The 21,499-nt window shown below is 59.8% G+C and overlaps 1 protein-coding gene across 4 annotated transcripts; it reads right to left on the reverse strand.

Annotated features, from left to right (window-relative positions):
• Positions 1-120: 120 nt before the first annotated feature.
• Positions 121-6,757, reverse strand: TGFA (transforming growth factor alpha). Of its 4 annotated transcripts, XM_075736628.1 has the most exons (6): positions 6,609-6,757; positions 3,640-3,693; positions 1,702-1,825; positions 1,327-1,476; positions 1,087-1,196; positions 121-1,003 (listed from the first exon to the last, which is right to left on the reverse strand). In XM_075736628.1, the coding sequence occupies exons 1-6, from the start codon at positions 6,640-6,642 to the stop codon at positions 996-998; spliced, it is 480 nt and encodes a 159-aa protein (XP_075592743.1). In that variant the 5' UTR covers positions 6,643-6,757; the 3' UTR covers positions 121-995. The 4 variants fall into 4 exon arrangements, with proteins under 4 accessions (XP_075592743.1, XP_075592741.1, XP_075592740.1 ...); XM_075736625.1 differs by having other exon boundaries at positions 917-1,196; XM_075736626.1 differs by lacking the exons at positions 3,640-3,693; positions 6,609-6,757 and having other exon boundaries at positions 1,702-2,100.
• Positions 6,758-21,499: the final 14,742 nt, after the last annotated feature.

Genomic DNA, 21,499 nt, shown 5'->3' on the forward strand with positions numbered 1-21,499 from the left:
GCACCGAGCCCATCACCGGGGCATCAGATCTGCACCCTGGGGATGCTGCCCCACCGACCAGCCATGGCACCCAGCTGCTCCTTTGCAAATATCCCCCTTAAAAAAGCCCCAAGAGACAAGTTTTCTGAAAAAAGTGTCCTTTATATCACTTAAATAACTATAATCCAGGTATTAGGGGGAAAAAAAGAACAGCTGATCACAATAACATATTATAGAAATCAAAATTAATTTAACCACACAAAATAAATTAAAACATTAAATATTAACTTTCAGTGCAACATATACAGAAGACATGAGAGTAACCATGACTGTAAAAAAAAAAAAAAACAAACCAAAAAAAAACCAAAACCACAAAACCAAAAAACAAAAACCAAAGAAAAAAGCTTCGGGCTGGTTATGATAAAGACTACGGGAAGGATTAACGCTGCACCGGGAGGTTAGAGCACCGGCCTGAGGAGGTTTCCTAGGATTAAGGTTCATTTTATTATTAATAAAAAGCTCATATCTGTCCCCAAAGTGAGCGCGGTCTGTGCGACTGCCAAGGCAGAGGTTTCGCTGGCGCTTCTGTCTCTATAGAAAAATAAAGCCCCATCCTGTGGGAGTGGGGGGTTCTGGTTTAAAAAAAAAAAAAAAATCTGAGAAAAAGGAAAAACAAACCCAAAACCAAAGAGAAAAAAAAAAAACAAAACCAAACCAAACAACCAAAAGCCCAAACCCCAGTTGCACGTGGCCGGGGTTTGGCTCCGTGGCGGGGGCGATGCCCGGCTCTGCCAGCGCTTTGCTGCTGCCGGCACGCTTACGGTGCTGCCGAGCGCATCTCCTGCCGGGGTGCTCGCCTGCCGCCTGCCGTGGCGGGGAGAAATAAAGAAAAAAAAGGGGAAAACAAACAAAAACGAACAAACAAAAAAGACCAAAACCAGAAGAGAGATGCTGCGCTGGTCCCCGGCACGGGCGTCCTGGCTGGGGGGGGGCGGCGGCGGGACCCCCCTGCTCCATCAGACCCCTGCGGAGAAGGGGAGCACAGTTACACCCCGGGAACGCCGGCAGCCGGCGCCCCGCCGCGGTGCCCCCCCCCGGCCCCCTTACCCGTCTCGGCGTGGCAGCAGGACGTGCCGCCTTTCAGTAGCCCACCCGGCTTCTCCTGGCCACCGACCGGCGCCCGGCACCACTGGCAGCGCTTCCGCAGCCGGCAGCAGCTGCAAGGGAGCGGGGGGGGGGGCTCAGGGACTTGGGGGGGTCTCAACCCCCCCCCCCCCCTCGGGCTGCATCCTGCCCAAAACCAGCCAGGAGGGGTGCTGAGCCGACCCCCCGTCCCCACATACTTACTGTATGAGCACGCACACGCCGATGAGCAGCACGGAGGCCACCACCGACACCACCACCAAGGCGGTGATCGTCTGCTTCTTCTGGTTGGCGGCCACCACGGCCAGGAGGTCGGCGTGCTCGCACCGCGTCCCCACGTACCCCGAATGGCACCTGCACCGGGCGGGGGACGGACGGGAAGCGCATCAGCATCGCCCGGGGATCAGCGCATCCGCTCGGAGCCCACCAAAACCAAGTTCAAGCCCAATTATTTTTATTTTTTTTTTAGAGGAGGGGGATGATTCCCACGGGACGGCCAAGGGGCGACACAAAGGACCTGCCTGGCTTTGAATCGCCGGAGGTTTTGGGGTTTTTGCCCCCCCCCCCCCCGGCACTTACACGCACGCTGGCTTGTCCTCCTGCACCAGGAACCGGCAGGTGCCGTGGAAGCAGAACTGGCTGTGAGAGTCGGGACAGTCGTTGAAGTGGGACCTCACCGCCGCCGCCACCGGCGGGCCCGGAGCTGGGAGTAAAAACAAGGAGAAAAACGGCATTTTGTTGGTATTTGCCAGACCGGCAGCCACCCGGCCGTCACCGGTTTTAGGGCTGGATGTATTTATTTCGGGGCTGCTGGGTGGGACGTGGTCCAGCGGCTGCATCCCGGCCGGGACCCTCCCGAAGGAGCCCAGACGGGTCCCACTTTAACCAGCGCTGAAAATAAGCCTCGCTGGCACTAGAGGAATTTCCTAAAGAGCTTAAAGCTTAAAATGGAGGAGGAGAGAGTTAAATAACGGTGGGGCCGGCCGCAGCCCCGGACCGGTGGCTTTGCCGGGGATGCTGTTTTCCATTACATCCCGCGCTGGTTTAAATTATCCTCCGCAGCCGAGACGGAAAACAAATATCCTGCTTTCGGATTAGCCCGGGTATAAAGCACATCCGATCGCTGTCGTTTCAAAGCCACCTCAAGTTCCTGTTGCCGTGAATTTATGGCAGGCCGGGGTAATTAAACCCACGTCTGCCGAATGCTTCCGGGTCTTCGGGGAGGCGAAGCGAGGGAGGACGGAGCGGGGCTGGCTCAGCCGGGGCAGCGACCACACGTCCCCAACCCTGGCGGTGGGGAGAAAGGCATCGGCGGGGGGGGTGGGAGATGTCGGAGCCGGTGGCAGCGTCCGCAGGATTTGGGCTTCGTTGGTGAGAAACGCCACCGCCACCCGCACCGCTGCCGAAATCCGTGCCTGGGCACAGCCCCTCGCCGGGAAAACCCCGACGCCTCCCTCCCCAGGGATGGCTTTATCCCAGGGGAGCCTGGACTCCCCCGAGTCCTGCCTCCGGCCTCAATACCCCCACCAAAATAACCCTTTTGGGGGTTTTAACCCACAAAGCTGAGCCCCAAACGTAGCTTTGCACATCTCTGCTGCCAGCACCCGCCGCCCCCCACCCCCCAGCCCGGGCTCCAACACCCCCACCCCCCCCCAAGCCCGGCAGTCCGTGGGGCTGCACGGGGCAGCGCGTCCCTTTGCCACTGCTGGTGGCACGTCCCCAGATCCAGCGCTGGCTCTCGGGGCGTCCTGGCTTGCATTAAACCTCGGCGCGCTCGCAGCTGCCGGCCACATTGCGGCCGCCTCATCCTCCCGCTGCTGCCGCCCGCACGGACCCTGTCCCCGTCCCGTCCCCCACCGGTTCGGCATCCGTCGGGAAGGGGGCCGCGAGCATCCTCAGCAGCGCCGGTGCCTGCCCCGCTGCGGGAGCACCGTTTCCCTTAACGCTTCCCAACCGATGCCCTTGAACCGTCCCGTTTTCCGGCCCCAAAAGGAGGGGTCTCCACCCCTGCCTGCTCGCAGACCCTTCCCGCAGCCGGCACATCCCCAAACGACGGCCGAGCCCCCCACGCTGTGCCGGGGGAAGCGAAGGGCTCTTGGCCGTCGCAGCCCATTGTGCCGCATTTATGAATGAAGCGATTTATCAGGCACAACCGGCTCGGTGCCGCCGCGAGCCGGCGTCAGGCACCAGCAGCTTCCCCGCACGCCAGGATCTGCCCCCCCCAAACGAGGTGCATGGGAAATACTCCCCGCAGAGCCCCGTTCCCCAGTTTTTCCCTAGGGATAAAGCACCCGTGGGGTCAGGGTCCCACCCAGGGACCCGTTATCCCCCAGGGAGAAGGATGGGACGCGAGAGCGTCCCCCCGGCCGATCCAGCCCGCGCTGGCAGTGAGGATGCTTTACCTGCCCCGCGCTTTGCTGCCCGTTCCCGGGCAGGTCGACGACGCGGCCGCCCCGCAAACCGCCCCCCCCCTCCAACCCCGGGATCGCGCCGGCTCTGCCCCGTCAGCAAACTCACCGCTCCAGGCCGCCGTGGTGTTCTCCAGCGCGTGGCAGGCAGCGAGCAGCACACCTGCGGAGAGGCCAGAGAGATGGTGACACAAAATCCCTCAGATTTACAAGGGATTGTTTTTAAAAGGAAAACGCAACGCTGTTTGCTGGGGTGTTTTAAAGCCAGGATGGAGCCCGAAACCAGTCTGTTATCGGTACGTACTGGAGATACGTGCTGGCTCACCCAACGGCCGCCCGCCTGCACAGCCGTGGAGCTGCCAGCCGTGCCACCGCCCCCGGGCACCGCGCAGCACCCCCTGCGTCACCCCACCAGCTCCTCCTGCCCGCGTCTGCACAGCGGGACCGGGTCCAGCCTCCACGCGAGCTCGGGCACCGCGACGGCCCCACCAGCCCCCTGCCCTGCCTGCCCCTGCCTGCAAACGCTGCCCGACCTGCGCGTGCTGCTGCTGCTCCCCGGGGACCCGCGGGCTGCACCCCCGTGGTGCGAGGGGGCTCCCCGCTGCAAAACGCCCGGGCACAGCAGGTCCTGCGCCGGCAGAAATAATACCCCGTGCCGGTAGAAATACCCCCTGCAACGCCGAGCACGGTGGGGGGGCTGCAGGTCCGGGCAGGCTCAGAACAACCTCCCCGCGACACCCCTGGGGGACCCCAGCTAAGAGGCTTTGCCGGGGCGGCTCAAGCCCGGGGTGCGAGGCCAGACGAGGCCAGCAGCCCCTCGGCTGGGTTTGACCCAATTTCTTCCATGGGTTTAATCAAATCATGCAGAAAGGCGACCGGCGAGAGACCAAGTCGCACGCCAGCCCTTGGGGTTCGCAGCCAGCAAACCACCCAGCGACCGACGGCTTTAGTTATCCCGGCAGCTTCCCTCATTCCGGCTTCTCCCCATCGTCCCTGTGGCACCTTTCCCCGCGCCGCCACGGACCCGGCCAGCCCCTGGGGATTTTCTTCCCGTGGAAATCTGATTTTAAGCATCCCGTCTCCTCCCAGCTTCGTTTTGTTGCCGCTGCCAGCAGCTCGTTGCTGGAAGATGCTTCGTGCTCCTGCCCCGCTCCCGCCGACACTTGCACCTCCACACGCCGAGGAAACGATGTGGTATTTGGGAAATGGCTCATCCCCGTGTCACGGGGCGGCCGTATCACCCCCTCCGGCATTCCAGCTTGTCCGTCCTCCTGCCGGGACCCCGCTCAGCGCCGGCACCACCTCGTCCCCGCTCCTCTCTGCCGACAGGTATAACATCCTGCTCGCGCTAAAGCCACGCTGGCCGGAGGAGCCCGGCCAAGGAAGCAGCCCTGCTCGCCCAGTGCGATCGCCGGCTCCCCGGTCGCTGCCTCCCCGCCCGCGGCGGCACTTCTGCATCTCCGCTGCCAGCCGAGGGCTCCGGTGGTCTCCCCGAGAGCCGGCGTGGGGACACCGCGCACCTTACGGAGACACGGAGCATCCAACTTGCCGACGGACCCCCCCAAGCCTTGCTGATGGACAAACACGCACCTAACGACTCCGTCCCCGACGCGACATTAATTACCAGCCTCCGCTTCTCCTCCACCACCAGCAAAGGGCTCAACTCCTCTCGCCCCCAGCGACCCGTAACTCCTCCTGAGGAGCTCCCGGTTATCGCTGGGGTTTGTTCCCTGCCCCAAGTTTTCCTTCCTCATCCGCCTGGCTCAGATTTTCCCCGCGGCTTCGGCCCTTGGCAGCTATAAGGTGCACGTACACCGGGCCGGAGGAGCTTCCCCTTTCTCCCGGTACTTTAAGCGGATGCTCCAACCTGCTGGTTCGATGCGGTGTATAAAGGGCTCCTCTCCCCTCGGGGCACCGCGGAGGCTGGGACCCATCCCGGGCTGGAGGCCAGGAGCAGCCATCACCCCTGGAGGGGGGACTGGGGACAGCGGGGTGCCCGGCCGGGCGGGAAACCCACGGCTCAGCCCCCGAGACAGGCGATCCCCGGGGCTGGACGGGTCCAGAGCCACGCGAGCGGCCGGGAGCAGAGGGGACGTGGGGGTCCCCAACCCCAGCTGGCAGGAGCCTCCGGACAAGTCGAGGAGGGATGCGGCTGCTGGAGTAACCGGGCGCCCACCCGCCCGAGGGATGCTCGGCGGAGCGGAGCAAGGAGGCATCTTGGCGCGGCCGTGGCAGAGCCAGCGCCGGAGAGCAGGGTGGGAGGGGGCCAGGACCGGCCTCTTTCCTGAACCCCAGTGCTGCAGAGAGCCCCGCTCCCACCGGGCTGGCGCTGCCTCGTCCCCCCCCGCCCCCGGTCCCGGCCGGGCCGCGGAGCCGTGGCGAGGAGCAGCACAGCCCCGGTGCCGTGGGCGACGCGGGCAGGGAAGGCACAACTCTCCTCCTTCGGACCGGCGAAAAAGCCGGCCAGCATCCAGCAAACCCCAGCCCCGCGCCGGCCCCGGGGTCGCCTTCCCCGGTCCCAAGCCAGCACCGGCTCCCCCGCCCCTCCAGCCACCGCAGCTCCGGGCTGGGCAGCGGGTCAGGATGCGGCCCGTCCTGCTGCAGCATCGCCGGGTCCAGCCCCGCACCCCCCCGCACCCCCCCGCACCCCGCGGGGCGCTCTCGCTAATGCACCCGAAAATGAAGGCAGGAGCGCGGCGGGCTCGTCCCCCCGCCGAGGCCGTACCCCCACGGAGGCGCGTTCCCACAGCGAGGAGCGGGTAAGCAAATAACTCCGGGAGGGACCGAAGCCAAATATTTTGTAGGATTTCAGGAGCGAGAGGCGACCGATCCGCAGCCCCCCCCCCCCCCCCGCCCCCCCAAACCCGCTGCGGGATGCCGGGGCTGGATGCTGCCCGCCCGTCCCAGCTGCTCGGAAACTTTGGGGGAGCGGAGCCCCCGCTGCCTACCCCGACCCCCGCATGCCCCGGGCTGGCGGCGGATCAACCTCCCCCCCCCCCCCCCCCGCCCCCTCCGGAGCCGCCGCTCGGGGTCCCGGGGGTCCCGCCGTGCCCCCCCCCGCCCCCGCCCCGCACCTACCCACGGCCAGCGCGGCCGCCGCCTCGCCCGGCATTGCTGCCGGTGGGGCCGGGAGCCGGGAGGGCCGGAGGGCGGCGGGAGGCGGCGGGAGGCGGCGGCGGTCCCGGGGCGCCCAGAGCAGCGCGGCGGGGCGAGGGGCCGGGCTCCGCGCCGGCGGAAATGGGCGCGGACTCGCCGCCAGCCACTGCGGCCCCGGGGCGGAGCCACCCCCGGCCCCGCCGCCCCCGGGTCCCCCCCCCGTGTCCGTGCCGGACCCCCCCGCTGCCGTGCCCCCCCACCCCCACGGGGGGAAGAGCCCCGCGTGTCCCGGTGTCCCGGGGAGCGGCTCCCACCCGGTTCTTGCCCCCCCCCCCGCCCAGGCTGGGGCCGAAGTTTGGGCTCGGGGTCACCGTGTGTCATCGCCACGAGTGGCTTTTGCTGCCAGGTGGGGTGACACCCGTGGGGTGAGTCCCGGCTCCCGCTGGGACCCCCTCAGTGCCAAACCCACCCTGCCGCCCTCGGCCGGCCCGAGCCCACGCCGCAGCACCCCCCTCGGCTTTGGCCACCCGTGGGCGGTTTGGGGGGGGGGGCGGGGGCCGGGAGGGGCAGCCCCCCCCCCCCCCCCCGTGTCTCCCCGTGCATCACCGGGCGCAGACGCCCCGATTGCCTCACTGAACGCGGGCACATTCCTTCACCCGCCGCTGGCCCAGCGCCTACGCCCCTTCCTCGCCCACCTCGCCGATCCCAGCCTTCGTCATCCCGAAATCAATAGGGCCGAGCCCGGGTTTCCTTCCAGGGGGGGAATATTGCGTGACGGTGGCGGGGGGGGCAGCACGTCCCGACGGGGAGATGGGGACCAGAAAGACGGTCGTGGCCAAAAAAAAAAAAGGCCGGTGGCCAGAGCATCCCCCGTGGCCCTTGACGGCTCGTCTCCGGGGTCAGCCAGCTTCTGGCTTCGAAGCCTCCTGAGATGGGTTTGGCCTCATGGGCCAGGGGCGAGCGCGGTCTGAGGGCGTGGGGTCAGGCAGAGCACCCCGCTGGACACCCCCCCCCCGGTTTCCGGAGCCCCCGCAGCCGTGCCGGTGCTAAGCCAGCGTCCCTGCGGGAGCTGCTCCCAGCCCTGCGGTTTGAGCGGAGCCGAGCCTTCCCGGCGTTCCCAGGTGATACCATCTCGCCTCAGCACTTGAAAGCAGCTCTTTGAAGGGGCTGGGAGCCGGCTGTTCCCAACGCTGCTGAGCCCCAAATCCCCAGCACCGAGTTGTACCCCAAAAGCCCAAGCGTCTCAGCGCACCCCACGGCGCTCCCACCCTTCGGGGCACCCCAACCCTGACAGAGGCTGACAGGACCCCCCCTAGGAAACAACAAACCCCGCTGGCTGCCGAGCCCCGGGGCGGCCGCGGTGACGGTCAGGGCTTCCTACCGTCCCCACCAAGGGTCACCAAACCCCCCGCCAGCAGCCGGTGATTCGCTTTCCAGCCACCCAAAGGACACACCAACCCGGGAGACGACCCCGGTGCGGGCACGGTTGTGTTGTTCCCTTGGTTCTTGCCTTTCCCCCCCCTCCCCTGGGCTGATAACCGGGATATTTATTTGTAAATAAATACTTCCTCCTTTGCAATAGTCCTCCCACTCCCGGCGTGAATCACTCGGTGGAAGCAGTTGCCGCTGCCGCAAGAACTGGAATGGTGGCAGGGCCAGCGGAGTCGGGGCGGCAAAGCTGGCAGGGAGGAGCGCGCTGCAGGCAGGGCAGGCAGGAGCGAGGCACAGCACTAAGCTCAAAGGAATTTGGGGATGCTCTCGAGTACCTAGAAAACCAGGAGTCACGGGCAAGTCGCACTAACAGGCGGCTCTCGCCTCCCGGCATGAGGATGCGCTGCAAAAGAGCAATGCTATAATGGGGCAAAAAAGGCTGGCTTTGGGGTTGTATGACACAAGGGGGTAATTGGATGGAGACTGCTCTGATTAAAAGGAAAAAAAACCCCGCTTAGTAAATTTTTTCTTTTTTATTTGTAACCTTGGAAGAGCAGGAGCAATCCTGCAAGGGAATATATTGCTTGCAGAGAGGTGCAGAGCGCTGCCGAGGTCGCTGCCCGGCACCCCTGGCGCTCTGCCTGCAGGTTTTGGGCTGGCTGTGTGCAGGCAGCCCCGGCACCCACCGGCAGCCCCGGCACCCACTGGCAGCCCCGGCACCCACCGGCTGCTCACCGGCCGGGCGCTGCTTCGGAAGCACCAGCCAAGAGCATCGCTGCGCCCATCGCTGCTCCAGCTGCCCTTCTAGCACCCGCTCGAGGGTTTTATGCTTTTCCCGCTGTTATAAAACCACAAACCCAATTATTTAATTGTTTCACCCCGATGCTGGCAAGGTGCGCGATGCTGGGAGCCTCTGTGGGTATTTGGTTTGGGGTTGGTTTTTTGTTTTTCTTCTTCCCCCTTTTCGAATCGCTCTTTGTCAGTGGCTTATTCTGGGTTTGGAGATGAAAGGGGTTATTCCCCCCCCCAGCGACGTGAAACCGGGGCCAGATCCTCCCTTGCTCGACGCCAGGCAGAGCCGGCCGGCAGCGAGCTGAGTTCTGCTCCGGTAAATCAACCCATTTAGGACAAAACCCCTGAAAAAAAGCTGTATAAACCCCCTCGCCTTTCACAAAATGGGGGAGGACGCGGTCGGTCTGTGGTTATTTTTGACGCCTTCCCTTGCATCGCCCCATCTCCCCGCCGGCGGGCAGTTCTCGAGGCTGGAGGGCGACGGTTGGGACCCCTCCGTTGTCAGAGGGTGGCGGGGGGCCGGTGGGAAAACCACCCCCCGACGCGGCAGAGCCCGGGTTCGGCGGCTGTTTTCGGTGCCTCCCCGCTGCAGAACACCGTCTGTGCCCAAACCGTGCGAGGAGGAGCCTCGCGTCCCCATGACAGACGGGGAGTATCGCTGGCGAGTGCCACCACCCATCGGTCCCAAGGACTCTCTATCTGCTTCCCTCCCGCGACAGATATCCCTTTAATCGCTTAAAATATTCTGACGTGGCCACAAAAAAAAGAAGAACCCCCCCCCAAAAAAACCCCCCCGTCTGTATCCTGCCCCGAAGCAGCCTGTAACAAGGGGGCTGTGTGCTGGTGTCCGGCATAAAAGCCTCCGGCCGCCTGTTTATTTTGGATTGTGAACGTGAAAATTAGGCAAAGGGAAAACATCGCCTTTCGCCCTCCCCGCCCCTTCCCCGATGGCTCACACAAACCCAAATTGTAGCCGCCGGGATGTTTTTGGCTTCTCTGTTGAACGCAGAAATCAATCAGGCTGCAGCAGCCGGGGAAGGGAGGTCAGTCCCATTTCCCCCCCACTTGTTTATTTTCTTAATGTATGGGCTCAGGATAAATTAAATATCATGGCCAGGATCAGGCACCGACTGCTGCTGCCCACGTGTCCCAACCCCGGGATGCTCGGATCGATGCAGCACCCCCGGGGCTCCCCCATCCTGAATTTGGACCCGGAGCCGGGGGTGGGGGGGGTGTGTGCACCCATCCCGGGGCTGCTGCCCGAGGGGAAGCGCCTCTGACGTCTCCTCCGGCCTGTAATCCTCCTGCCTGCTAAAAATGGGGCCTTATTGGGTTGTTTTTTTTTTTTTTCCTGGCTTTATCTTGCAGCCACCGGTTCTGTTTTTCTGCCAGCTTAAAAGGCTCTTTCATAGCCGGGATTTTCCCCGTGAATGTACATTTTATTCAAAGTTTTTTGTTTTCTTTTTTTTTTTTTTCTTTTCCTAAATAACTTCTTGGGGTTTTGTTCCTTGCCAGACATTTTCTTTAGCTCCCCCATTTCTGTTTATGGCTCTTCTTTGCAGAAAGCCTCTCTAAATAAAGGATTTTTGACCTACGGGCTCCCCGGTTCAAGCCTGGCCACTAAAAAGGGCTTTGTTGGCTGCAGCAGCGCAGCTGGGTCCAGGCTGGCACCTCTCGGGCTAATGTCAATAGCGGACCGGTTAGCGCGAGATTATATTTTTTATGTATATATATATATATATATGTATTTATCTTTATCCAGCAGTGGTGGAGGGAGGATAAACGTGGTCCGGCGTGGATCAGCATGAGCAGGAATTCTCCTTGGGAGCAGGGAGGAGGGCAGAGGGGCCGATGTCCCACGGCCGGAGCCGGTGGCCGTCAGGTCCCTCTGCCAGGTGTTTTGGCTGCCGTGGGTTTACCGGCTCTCCGTAACCCGCCGCGGTCGAGAAAAGCCACGTTCGTCCGTGCGGCGGCGAGCGGCCGGACACAAGGGGCATTCAGCTGCGGCGGCGAGCACTCGAGCGGCTGCACGTCTGGCCGTGCCCTTAAAAATCCCGAGGCCACGCTCTGTTTTTCCTCCTCCCCGGGGTCCCTCCGGGGGCTTTCCAGTGGGAGCCCGCGGCCAGCAGCAGCGGGGGGGCGGGAGGGGGGGAGACAGACAGAGCTGGGGAGGGCAGGAGGGTGTTGGGGTGGCTTGTGGGGGGAGCAGCCCCCCAACCGGCTGCGCGACACAGCGGGAAGGGGGCGGGCGGCTCGGGGTGCCCTCACGATGCAGGTGGGACCACCCGAGACATCCAGCCGAGGTGCTCAGGCTTGGGAAGCGTCCCCGTGTCCTTCCTTTCTCCCCGAGCCGCCGGAGCAGGGCAAAGGGGCCGCAGTGTCCGGCTGGGAAAAAAGCACCCGAGTCCGGCCGGAAAGCAGCCGGCGGCCGAACAGAGGCCCCGTGTCTCTGGGCCATTAATCCGGTGACACAAAAGGGGCAGCGGCAGGTCACAATGCATGGCACATGCCCGAGCTTGATGTATTTGTCCTTGTTCTGCTTGTTTATCTACCATTTGCATTGTGCCTGCCTGGCAGGCTCGCCGCCCCGCGCCCGTCCAACGCCGCCGGGAGCGCTGAGTCAGCGCCCGCAGCCCGGTGTCCCCACGCAGCGACCTCCCGGGCATCCGCCGACAGCCGGTCCTGCTGCCGAGCCAGCTCCACGGAGCCGGGAGGCTTGGGATAACATCGGCACAACCGGAGCCCCCCTCGGCCGCTCGGCTGCACCGGAGCGTGCAAAGAAAACACGGCTTTTCCGGGGAACGTGGGAAAGCAAACACGTCGTCACCCCCCCCCACCCCATACCCTCCCCGGGGCTGAGACTCCCCAGTGCGATAGCGACCTCATCTCCCACGGGAATGACTCACTCGCCACCTTCGGAAGCGGAGATGGAGGTGCAGGATTGCAAAGGCTGGGAGCTCCGGGGACGGTGCGGGAACCCGGAGGAGACACGCGTGACTCAGCCCGGCAGGAACGGCTGGAATTTGTACCTGCCCAGGGAAATCGCACACAGGTATAACAGGTCCAGGCGTTCTCTGCTGCCGTAACTCCTCCTGGAAGGAGAGGGAGACCCTGGAGGGATCAGATGCTCCCAAGAGCTTGGAGATCCTCCGAGATCTTGCAGCATCTCACACCTGCGTCTCTCAAACGAGACAAACCCCAGGAGGGGAAGGCTTACAGTCGCACCTGAGCCCATAGCTTCCGTTTGACTGTGAAACACCTAAATGCTCTGAACTTGCCTCAAAACAGAGTGGGGAAGAGAATACGGCAAACCGCCGACAGACGGGCAGAACGAGACCTGACAGCGGCCACCCTTGGCCGTGCTTTCGCCTTCGCCCCCCCCCCATCCGCCGGCCAGGGGAAGGTTTGCTGCTCCCCCCCCGCCGGTGGCCCTGTCCTTTTGCGGTGGTGGGGAGCAGGGACCACGACGGGGCTGTGCCCCCTGCCCGCGGACACTCGAGCAGAAGGGGTGACACCGCAAGGACGGGCTGGTGACACCACCAGCGTCCCCTCCGCGGACAAGGAGTCGTGGTGCCAGCCCGCTCAGGGCCCTTACGGAGCCCCCGAGACCCATTTTAAGGAACAAGCGTAACCGCGGTGAGGACGGGAGCCCTGCGGCCACGGGGACCCTGCACAGACCTGCCCACGGCTCCGTGCCAGGGCAGCAGCGGGAAGCCAGATGAAAAGCAAACATCGCAGCGGGAAGAGCCGGGGAGACCCGCACTTCGCTCACGTGGCCACCGAGCTCGACAACACTGAGCCGATTTTGCTCGGTTGCAAAACAAAATTCACCCGCTGGGCTCGCGCCAAGCCTGGAAAATTTCGAGTGCAAGGAGCAGCGCGGGCAAAGTTGAGAAGTCACCGAGAACGACTGCGCGTGTGTACGGACGGAGCTGCACGAAGCCCGCGCTCCACCGCGGCAGCCTGGGCTGATGCATGGTGCCGCGGCCGCCAGGCGAGCTCTGCCCTTCGTGCGAGCCGAGGACGCGGCGCCGCAGCTGATGCAAGAAGGGGAATTCGGGCAGGGAGGAGGGAATTGGTTTTCTGGGGATTGTTTCTATTTGGGGATTGTGTTGCAATGGTTTCCTGAGCCGTGACGTTGTACCTTGGCCCGGTGACGGCATCTGTGCCGGCATGCCCTGTTTCACAAGAGCCGCCCCAGGAAAACGCCCTTTGCAACGCCTGCTCCAGCTTCCCCTCCGGGCAGCCCGCCCGAGGGCTGCGATGGCTCCTCGCTGTTGTTTCCCTATTGCAGTAAAGGTGCCGGGAGCCCTTCATCCCCGCGGGGGATGCACCGGAGCTGAGTGTGTCCGGAGCCCTCCCGGGACACAGAACCGTGGTCCCACCAGCCGTGCACCACAGCTTGCGTGACCACGCTGCAAAACTCCCTTGCAGGCGGCCTTAAAAATCCCGGGCAGTATTACAAACCAGGGCGGAAAAAAACAAAAACAACCACCAGAAAAAAACCCCAAACTCTGCTTTCCCCATCACATCAAGAAACTCGGTAACAAAGTTCGCCGTGTCCGTCAGGGCTCTTTGATGGTCACCTGGGGCTGAGCGCCCTGCTCGGGTGAAGGTGCAAACTCAACGGGCTCTTTTGGAAGCACACGCTGGCCGCCCCGGCTGCCCATCGCCGGCCGCCCTTCCCAGCCGTCATTTAAAACCGCTGACAAGAAACGGGAGCACAAAATGCCGCCCCGAGCATCACAAAGGCGCCCTGACGTCAGGGCGCGGGGAGGCGAAAGGCTCCGGGCCAAGAGAAGGGAAGCTGTGTTTGAAAAATGACAATTTCTGTCTAGGAAAGGCAGGGCTGTGAAAGGAGCCCTTCTTCGGGGCTCGCCAGGAGCCCGGGCACAGAACAAGAAAAGCCTTTGAACAGCCGGGTAAACTCCTCGGCCGGCTGCCAGCCAGCGCCTGCGAGGAGCCCGGCGGAAAAAATCTCTCTGTGGGCTGGCTCGGGAAGCCGGGAGACGTCCCAGCGCGGGCCCGGGGAGAGCTCCTTGGCCGGGGAGGCTGGGGCCGGCCTCTCTGGCGTCCCACCCCGCTCGCAGGTGCGTGCCGGCAGGATGCGTGCCGGCAGGACGCCCGCGGCGGGGACGGCAGTGAGGGCGAAGCGGGCGCAGCCGACGCGGCGCGGTGCAGCCTCTTGGTCCGGGGTTGAAGGCGCGCGTGCCGTGCACCGACGGGAGGTGAGCAGGCAGCTCTGCAGGCAGAACCGGAGAAAAATAAAAAAATAGGAGGAAGAAAATCCCTACGTGACCACGCGGTCCTTTGGCCAGCGATTTCTGAAGGTTTGTTCTGCACCCGACAGACACCTGTTACACCACCACGCACCCAGCAACAACAATGCCCTATTAAAAATACACTTCGGTTGGAGTAGAAGCAAAGATGTGCTTGGATGAGGTACGTATAGACGACGTGCATCGTGTCCCAGCTCAGCGAAGCCCAAACGCTCTTGAAACGGGGCTTCTGCCTCCTGCCCCCCCAAAAAAGCAAAAGGCATCCACCGCCTGCCTTTGCTGGGCGACCTGGCCCGAGATGCACAAAGATCACCTTCCTTCAAATCCGGCTTTCGCAATTCTCCTTTTTCTCTCACATTTGTTCCCCAAAACACCGTTCAACACCGAACGCCAGGAATTAAAAGACGAAAGGCCACCTGGCAGGCTGCCCGCCCGCCTCCGGTCAGGGCTGCTCACCAGAAAGCAGAAACAACAATCTCTGCCCCGGCTGCGGCGGGTGCAGAACGCAAAACGCCGCTTCCCAGCGCCTCCGGAATCCCGTCTGACTGAAAAGGGAACCAGCGGCGAGCGGAGCCTGGACGCGGCCGAGGCCGCTGACCTCACCCCGTAAAGCAGCGCCGGATCGGGTGCAGGTTGGCGGGAAGAGGCTTTTACGGGGCGTACGCGGGCAGCGTGCTCCGAGGCCTCGCTGCGGTGCTCAGGGACAACAGCCCCTGCGGAAATGCCGGGCCAAGAGCCGGGCCAAGGGCCAGGCCAACCTGTGCCCATCTGCAGGAGCCGGGCACCCCGGGCCAGGGCTCTCCCGGAGCCGGGAGGATGGTGCCATCTCCTGGCATCACCGGCTTGTGCCACCCCGCCATCACACCTCGGAGCGGCAGGGACCAAGGATGCTCGTCTCCACAAAGTCCCAGAGCGAATCTCCTTCTGTACAGGCGGGGAAACTGAGGCACAGAGGGCCCATAAGCGCCCGTAGCTGCGAGAGCCGGGGACCCTCCTGCCACCGAGCCCACCCATCCCCTGCAAAGCAACACCAGGAACGAGACCCCTCCCCACGCACGTTCCTATTTACACCCACGTCAGGGAAGAAATCCTCATCTTCCTCCAGCACGACCACGCGAATGGACATAACAGGGGATGCGCAGCTCAATAGCTGAACTGCAAAAAAAAAAAAAAAAAAAGAAAAGCACTATAGAAAATCAAACTTTTTAGTTCAGGCTGAAACAGAACCAGCAGCTTTTGGGTTTTCAGGGAAGGGACAAAGCCCACATGGAGCTACGGGTCAGCCCGGAAAGAACGGCGCTGGCACCAAACGTCACGCTCAGGTTCTGTCCTCCCTTCAACTTCCCTGGTTTTGCTTCAGGGCTGTTTCCAAGTGAAAACCACCGCTTTCCACCAAAGCACTCCGCTCGTAAATCTCTGCCTGCAGCACTGGAGCATTTCCAAAATGCATATTTTTAATTGTCAGATTGGAATGTTTTGACATTTGCAAGTATTGCCCCCTCTTCAGCCAAGATGATTTGTCGCATTAAATCCAGTTCACAAAAAGTTTTGGTCCCTTTTTCGAGGAATGTACATCATGTGGAAAGGGAATAATCACAGTACAGAGCCAAACGCTTCATCTCTGCCCTGATTTACACCAGCATGAGGATCCATCCCCTTAGCGCTCTCAGGATATCTATAAATTGCCAGGGACATGAGGGCTGGGAGGTGGGGTGGATCCCCAGGGAGCACTCACAAGGAATTGTTTTCATGCATGAATAATGCAATACCATATTCTTTTTTTTTTTTTGCTTTGCTCCTCAAACTTGCTTTAAAGCTCCGAGGGGCTGGCAAGAATCCACAAGACCATAGTATTTCCTATTTAGATTAGATTGAGAAATTTGCCCGTGTAAGACGGCCACTGGTAAGCAGTTTCCTCCTCTGGATTAGTTACCGGAGGAGTCCCCATGGGGGAACCCACCTCCGCCGTGTCGGCCACGCGCAGTGGGATGACCAAGAATTCCCTCTCCATCGCAAGCAGCTCCGCTGGCATTCCTGAAATGCCGCTCTGGTCTGCTGCAGACACCCGATGCGTTATACCCTGCGATGGATTTGCAGATACGATACATTGACTTTTTGGGGAGAACGGGCCAGATTGCCATAGTTCTTCAGCAGACACGTGGGGCAAAAAGGGGAAACTACTGAATTTCCTTGCAGAACCATGGGTAGAAACACAGAGCGCCCCTCCCCTTTAGCCAGCACAAACACTCCCTGGAATATTTCCATTATAGCTTTAACAGGATTAGCTTTCACCACCACCCAAGTTTCCCGATAGATACCCTCCTCAGCTTTTCTTGTTTCACTGCCTTCTACCATACACAAATCATCCCCCAGAGCCCCGGTACAATTCTTATCATTAACTAATCACTAACAAGCCCAGAAGATCCAGACACAATACACTTTTAATTTCTTTTTAATGGGTTCTAATACACAGTGGCACGTCTGCACCATGCTTATCCCGGTTCGGAAAGCGTTATCCACACTTTATTCACACGCGCAGCTTTCCTGCTTCTCGGTTCGCTCTCCTCTGCCATCACTCCCGTTTCCTCGCGGTCCACAACCTGCTTGGCCGCAGCAGAAAGGTTTCCACATCCCTCCGACACTCACGCACTGGCAGCTTGGGCTTTTCTAATGAAAAGATAAAGAATAAAGAAATTCAGCGAGCTCCAGCGGGGGGGAATGGGGCCGACAGCGGCTTGGACTAACAAACACCGAGCTCTTTGCAGGAGCTCCGTCCCCCTTATGAAATACCGCACAGGGTCCCCAAAAACCAACATTTACTCCCAAGTGCACTCCAGCCGCGGCAAGGGCAAAGTCCGTTGCCAACAACTATCTCAACTGCCCCGAGCACGGGCTGCAGCAGTACATAAACCCTCCCTGCGGGGCTCAGCAGGGCCTGAAGCAGCAATGCAGGGCAATAAATCATCTTATTCATCCCTAAGGGCATATCCCGATTCCGCACGGCAAACAGCAATCAAGCTGTGGGCAAGGAACTCTGTTACTGTACGCAAAGCGGCGAGAAAGTAAAAAAAATCTGTTTGCAGAGCCAGTCCTGTTCCACTGAGCCACAGCAAAGGGATACGGAAGAATGAAGAGTTGCTCAAGGACAACTACCCCTTGTCACCTCAGAGTAACTGCAAAGGGGTCTAACTAACCCGAGCAGCGTCGGTCTGTAGCCCGTGAGGGCTGGCTGGGGACCAGCCCCTCGCTGCTGGCAGCCAGCTGGGAAGTGTTTGTGCCAGAGCTAGTTACAGCACCAATAATCATGGGGAGCAATTAGCCTGAAGGAGTCAGGTGGTTAAACGAAACCCAGACCCGAGGTGGATACGTGCAGGTTGGGATGCTGAAGGAAATGGGCAGGAATTAGCATTTCTGTTCAGGTTTGTAGAGGGCTCCCTCCATTTTCCAAGAGCAAAGTGGGGAAGGCTAACCAGGCTTTGCAAAGCCTTTAAGTGCCCGTACATCCCCCCGTGACGCTGTTCAGCAGAGTTCTCCCACTTATTTTGCATCTCAGACTGCTGCCAGGAGCCAGCCCCAGCACAGAGCTGCACAAGTCAGCGCCTGAGCCCAGGAAGCACACGGAGCACAGAACATCTGCACTTGCAGGAAGCAAAATATCCTCATAGGCATTAGGAGGGGCTGTCTTACACTGCCCAGAGAGGCTTAATCCAGAGATGTCATCCTTCAGAGCTCCTACCTTGTTTATATCTGAACAATAAAATTATTCCCCCCTTACCAGAGCTGTACATGAGACCCAGGTTGTAAACAGGGCAACAACCACAAATACCATCACTACCAGCAAACAATAATCTTCAGCCAAAATAAAAGCAAAACCAACACAGCAGGAAAAACATTTGATTATCCTCCCTTCTTGCTGCACCCAAATTAAATTCTTGCTATAACAACTCAAGAAAAGCTACAGTCACACACAGGAAAAAACCCAAACCAACCAGCTTGTAAAGAAAGCAACCCAAAACACAGCACTACTTACTGACCGACAGCCTGAACACCACCGTGACACACACCATGGGGCACCCCTCTGCAAACACCAGGGCTGGCAGTGACAAGGACAAGCCCAGGCACCCCCTTACCACCTGCTGAGAGAAGCCAAGAAGCACCCAGCACCCCCCAGCCCCTGGGTGCATTATAAACCCGACCTGCCCTGAGCAGCCCCACCTGAGCCCCCACTCCACCCTCCCCGCCCACGGCCCAGGAGCTCAATTTAAGCTCAGCCTTGGGGCCCTTGCTCTCATCTGCAGGGTGCTGTGGGTGGCCCTGACTAGAAGAAGCCATCCCTCTGCATGGTGCATTTGTTGGGGAGACCCTGGAGGCACCCTGTCCTGCTGCACCTATGTGCTGGGTGTGGGGTGCTGCTACAGAAGCTCTATCTGCAGTACTAGGATCATCTCTGGGTCTCCATCCATCCCTCCTGGGGAGGTCCCTGGTGCTCAGCACCTACAGGCAGGACAGGAGCTGGCTCCAGAGATGGTGCCTGGTCAGTGATCCTCCTTGGGACGACGAGCAGCATAAGGCCACTCCCTGATTAAGCAAGATGCGTCACTTGGGCCATGAGTTCTGGGAGGGGTAAGTCCATACTATCATCATACAGCCTGTATGAAACCTCTGCTGCTTCCCCACTTCACTCTGCCAGTGCAAAAGAAGAAGTATGTCCTAGGTATTGTGTCTTGAGTCCCCAGGACACAACAAGGAACGTGGGGGTTTTGGGGCTCTGGTCATTAGACCTCCCTGCTCTATGAGGTAGGCTTTTAAAATGATTTGTTAAGAAATCAATCAATCCTGTGCAGATGTTTTTAAAGAAGGTGTCAGGACAGAAGCCTCTCCAGAGATAAGTGCTCCCTGTTCTGCTCTCCAGATGTTGTGGTGTTCCTTACAGCCAGGTGAGATGTGGGGGGGCTCTTCCCTTTCCTTGGAAAGGCTTGGCAGCAGCAGGGAACGCCGCTGGATGTCAGCGTGCCCTCAGCCCCAGGACAGGCTCTGCTGGGGAGGATTTAAGGCAGGTTGCTTTGCTCTGGGAAGCAGATAGCAAAACTCAGCACCTTCCTTCTGCGCAGCTTCTAGGGGGTCTTGGAGCTCGATCAGCCCCATGGCGCAGTTGTGGGGCAAATGCAGACTGGGATCCTTCAGAGCCTGGTCTTGGTGGGGGCTGCAGGGAGCTGCCTTGTTTAAAGAGCAGAGCTTCCCAGGCACCTGGAAGGCAAAAAAGAAGGTATTTGTGGGGAGAAAGAACAGCTCTTGGTGGGTTACAACACAAAGAACAAAAGGGAGTGTGAATTTAGAGCATGTGGTGAAACAAGGTAGGTGTCAGAAGTGGCCAGCATTAATATAAAAGATCTGTGACTGCAAGGAGTGTTGCAACATCTAGACACTGTATTTCTAATGCTGCTGTCTTGCAAAAATACAAATTGGCTGCTCTTCAGCTGCCTAGTTTTGCAGCCAGCCTAATGCTAGGGGCCACAATCCTGTGGGATGCTGAGTGCTTTCTCAAGGGCACTGTGAGCTTTGAGGCCAAGACTTGCAGGGCCTGGGTTTGGCCATCCCATAGCACTGTCACTGCGAGCTCCTCACCAAACACCAGCGTTGGAATCGTTTAGGTTGGAAAAGACCTTTAAGATCGTCAAGCCCAACCAAGGTAGGGATGGGCGGGCCAGGTAGGATCTCCACTTAATAACTTGACTCCAGGAGCTGGCGCTTGAAAAGGAGAGCTGGACACATAGTGGCACTGCTATGCTCTAATCCTGAAACTGTTAACTGACTTTGCTATAGCTTTGATGAAAGCTGTGCTACTGCTCATGGTGCAGTTTTTACTGCTTTGGGCTTTTTTTTAGCCTCGGGAGTGATAATATTCCTGTATTACTGTAACAGACAAGTCCTCACTCCGTGAGACCGGGAGGGCAAAACCTCATTCTTGCCTTTTTATTAGGAATCCAGAGAAAAGCCAACACAAGGGTCACTCTGGCTGCTGCAGGGTTGGAACAAAATACAGCGGTGCATCTTGCCACCCCCCCCAGTTAAACGCTCCGTGTGCGCAGGGACCGTGGTGACAGTGGAAGCTGGTAACAGAGGGAATTGTCTTTACACACAGAGCAGTTTAGAAACCCACTGTCTCCTGAAGGGATACACTTGTGCTGCTCCTTCCACCCACTGCTTAGTATTATCACATTTCACAGGAGTGTGAAGTGGCTGAACACGCAGAGCTAGGGAGCTTTAAAAAAAATAAAATGCTACAAGCACCACCTACACCTTGCTGCAAATGTCAACAGGAACCAAGAAGTTCATTTCCTATGCAAGCAGAGCCTTCAAAGGGAGCCCCCCCTGCCCTAAACCATCGGGGAATGCTGCTGACTGCAGCAGGCTCTGGAGAGACCCAGCTGGGACAAACAAAGGGATGCAAATCTGCCGAGGCATCCAGCCCTCTTGCGTTAGGTGGCTTCAATCTCCGGGTTTCTGACAACCCTCCTTGCTGACTGTCTGCATCCTCATTGACTTTAAGCTGAGATGGCTTCATGTGGATGCCAGTCCTCTTTCGGGACTCGGCCGGGGACTGGGACTCCATCCTATGCAGTGCTTGGGCAGGGGTGGCAAACTCTAGGTTTGGCTTCTGCTGGAGGTGAGTGAGAGCTTGTTCTCGCTGCCAGGGCTTGCGCTCAGCATCTGAGCTAGCTCAGGGACCCACGCCAGGAAAAACGGAGCCTTTTAACCTTCTTGATTTCTCTCCTTGCATCCATTTTCTGGGATGATGGTGCAATGATTGCAAAGGCTGTCATCATGTAGTTGTCTTCCTGTTGCTTTTTGGAAGAAGAGTGAGTTTTGAGAAGCATCATCCTCTACCACCCTGACGAGGGTCTCACCATGACTCTGCAGTCGGCCGGTGCTGCTCAGATAGAACCTAGGCGACGCAACAGCATTTCTGTTGTTTCGGCTTGGGCATTACCCCAGTGCTGGTAACGCGCTTTGCTAATCCAACCCTGCTTCCAGGAGCCGAGGGATGCTTCAGAGCCTGCAGCATCCCCTCGGGACGGGACTGGCGGCCCCTTCTGCTCCCCTCTGATGTGTCCTGTTCCCTTTGATGTGGCTGAGCGAGCCCTGATAGGAACTAGCAGCCTCTAGCAGTCGTGCTGGGAAAATTAAACTTCCCAGATCTTGAGAACACACAGCACAGAAAAATGTGTGAAAAATTGAAATGACAAGGTTATTCAGGTTGTTTTTATTTTTTTTTAAAGGCAGCTTCAGCCTGGAGAGGTGGTAGAGGAGAGTAGCTGAGATTCCTCTTCTACTGAGGAGGGTTTATACAACATCTTCTGACACCCCAAA

Source organism: Balearica regulorum, chromosome 27, assembly GCF_011004875.1.
Source record: "Balearica regulorum gibbericeps isolate bBalReg1 chromosome 27, bBalReg1.pri, whole genome shotgun sequence".
NCBI classification, from domain to species: domain Eukaryota; kingdom Metazoa; phylum Chordata; class Aves; order Gruiformes; family Gruidae; genus Balearica; species Balearica regulorum.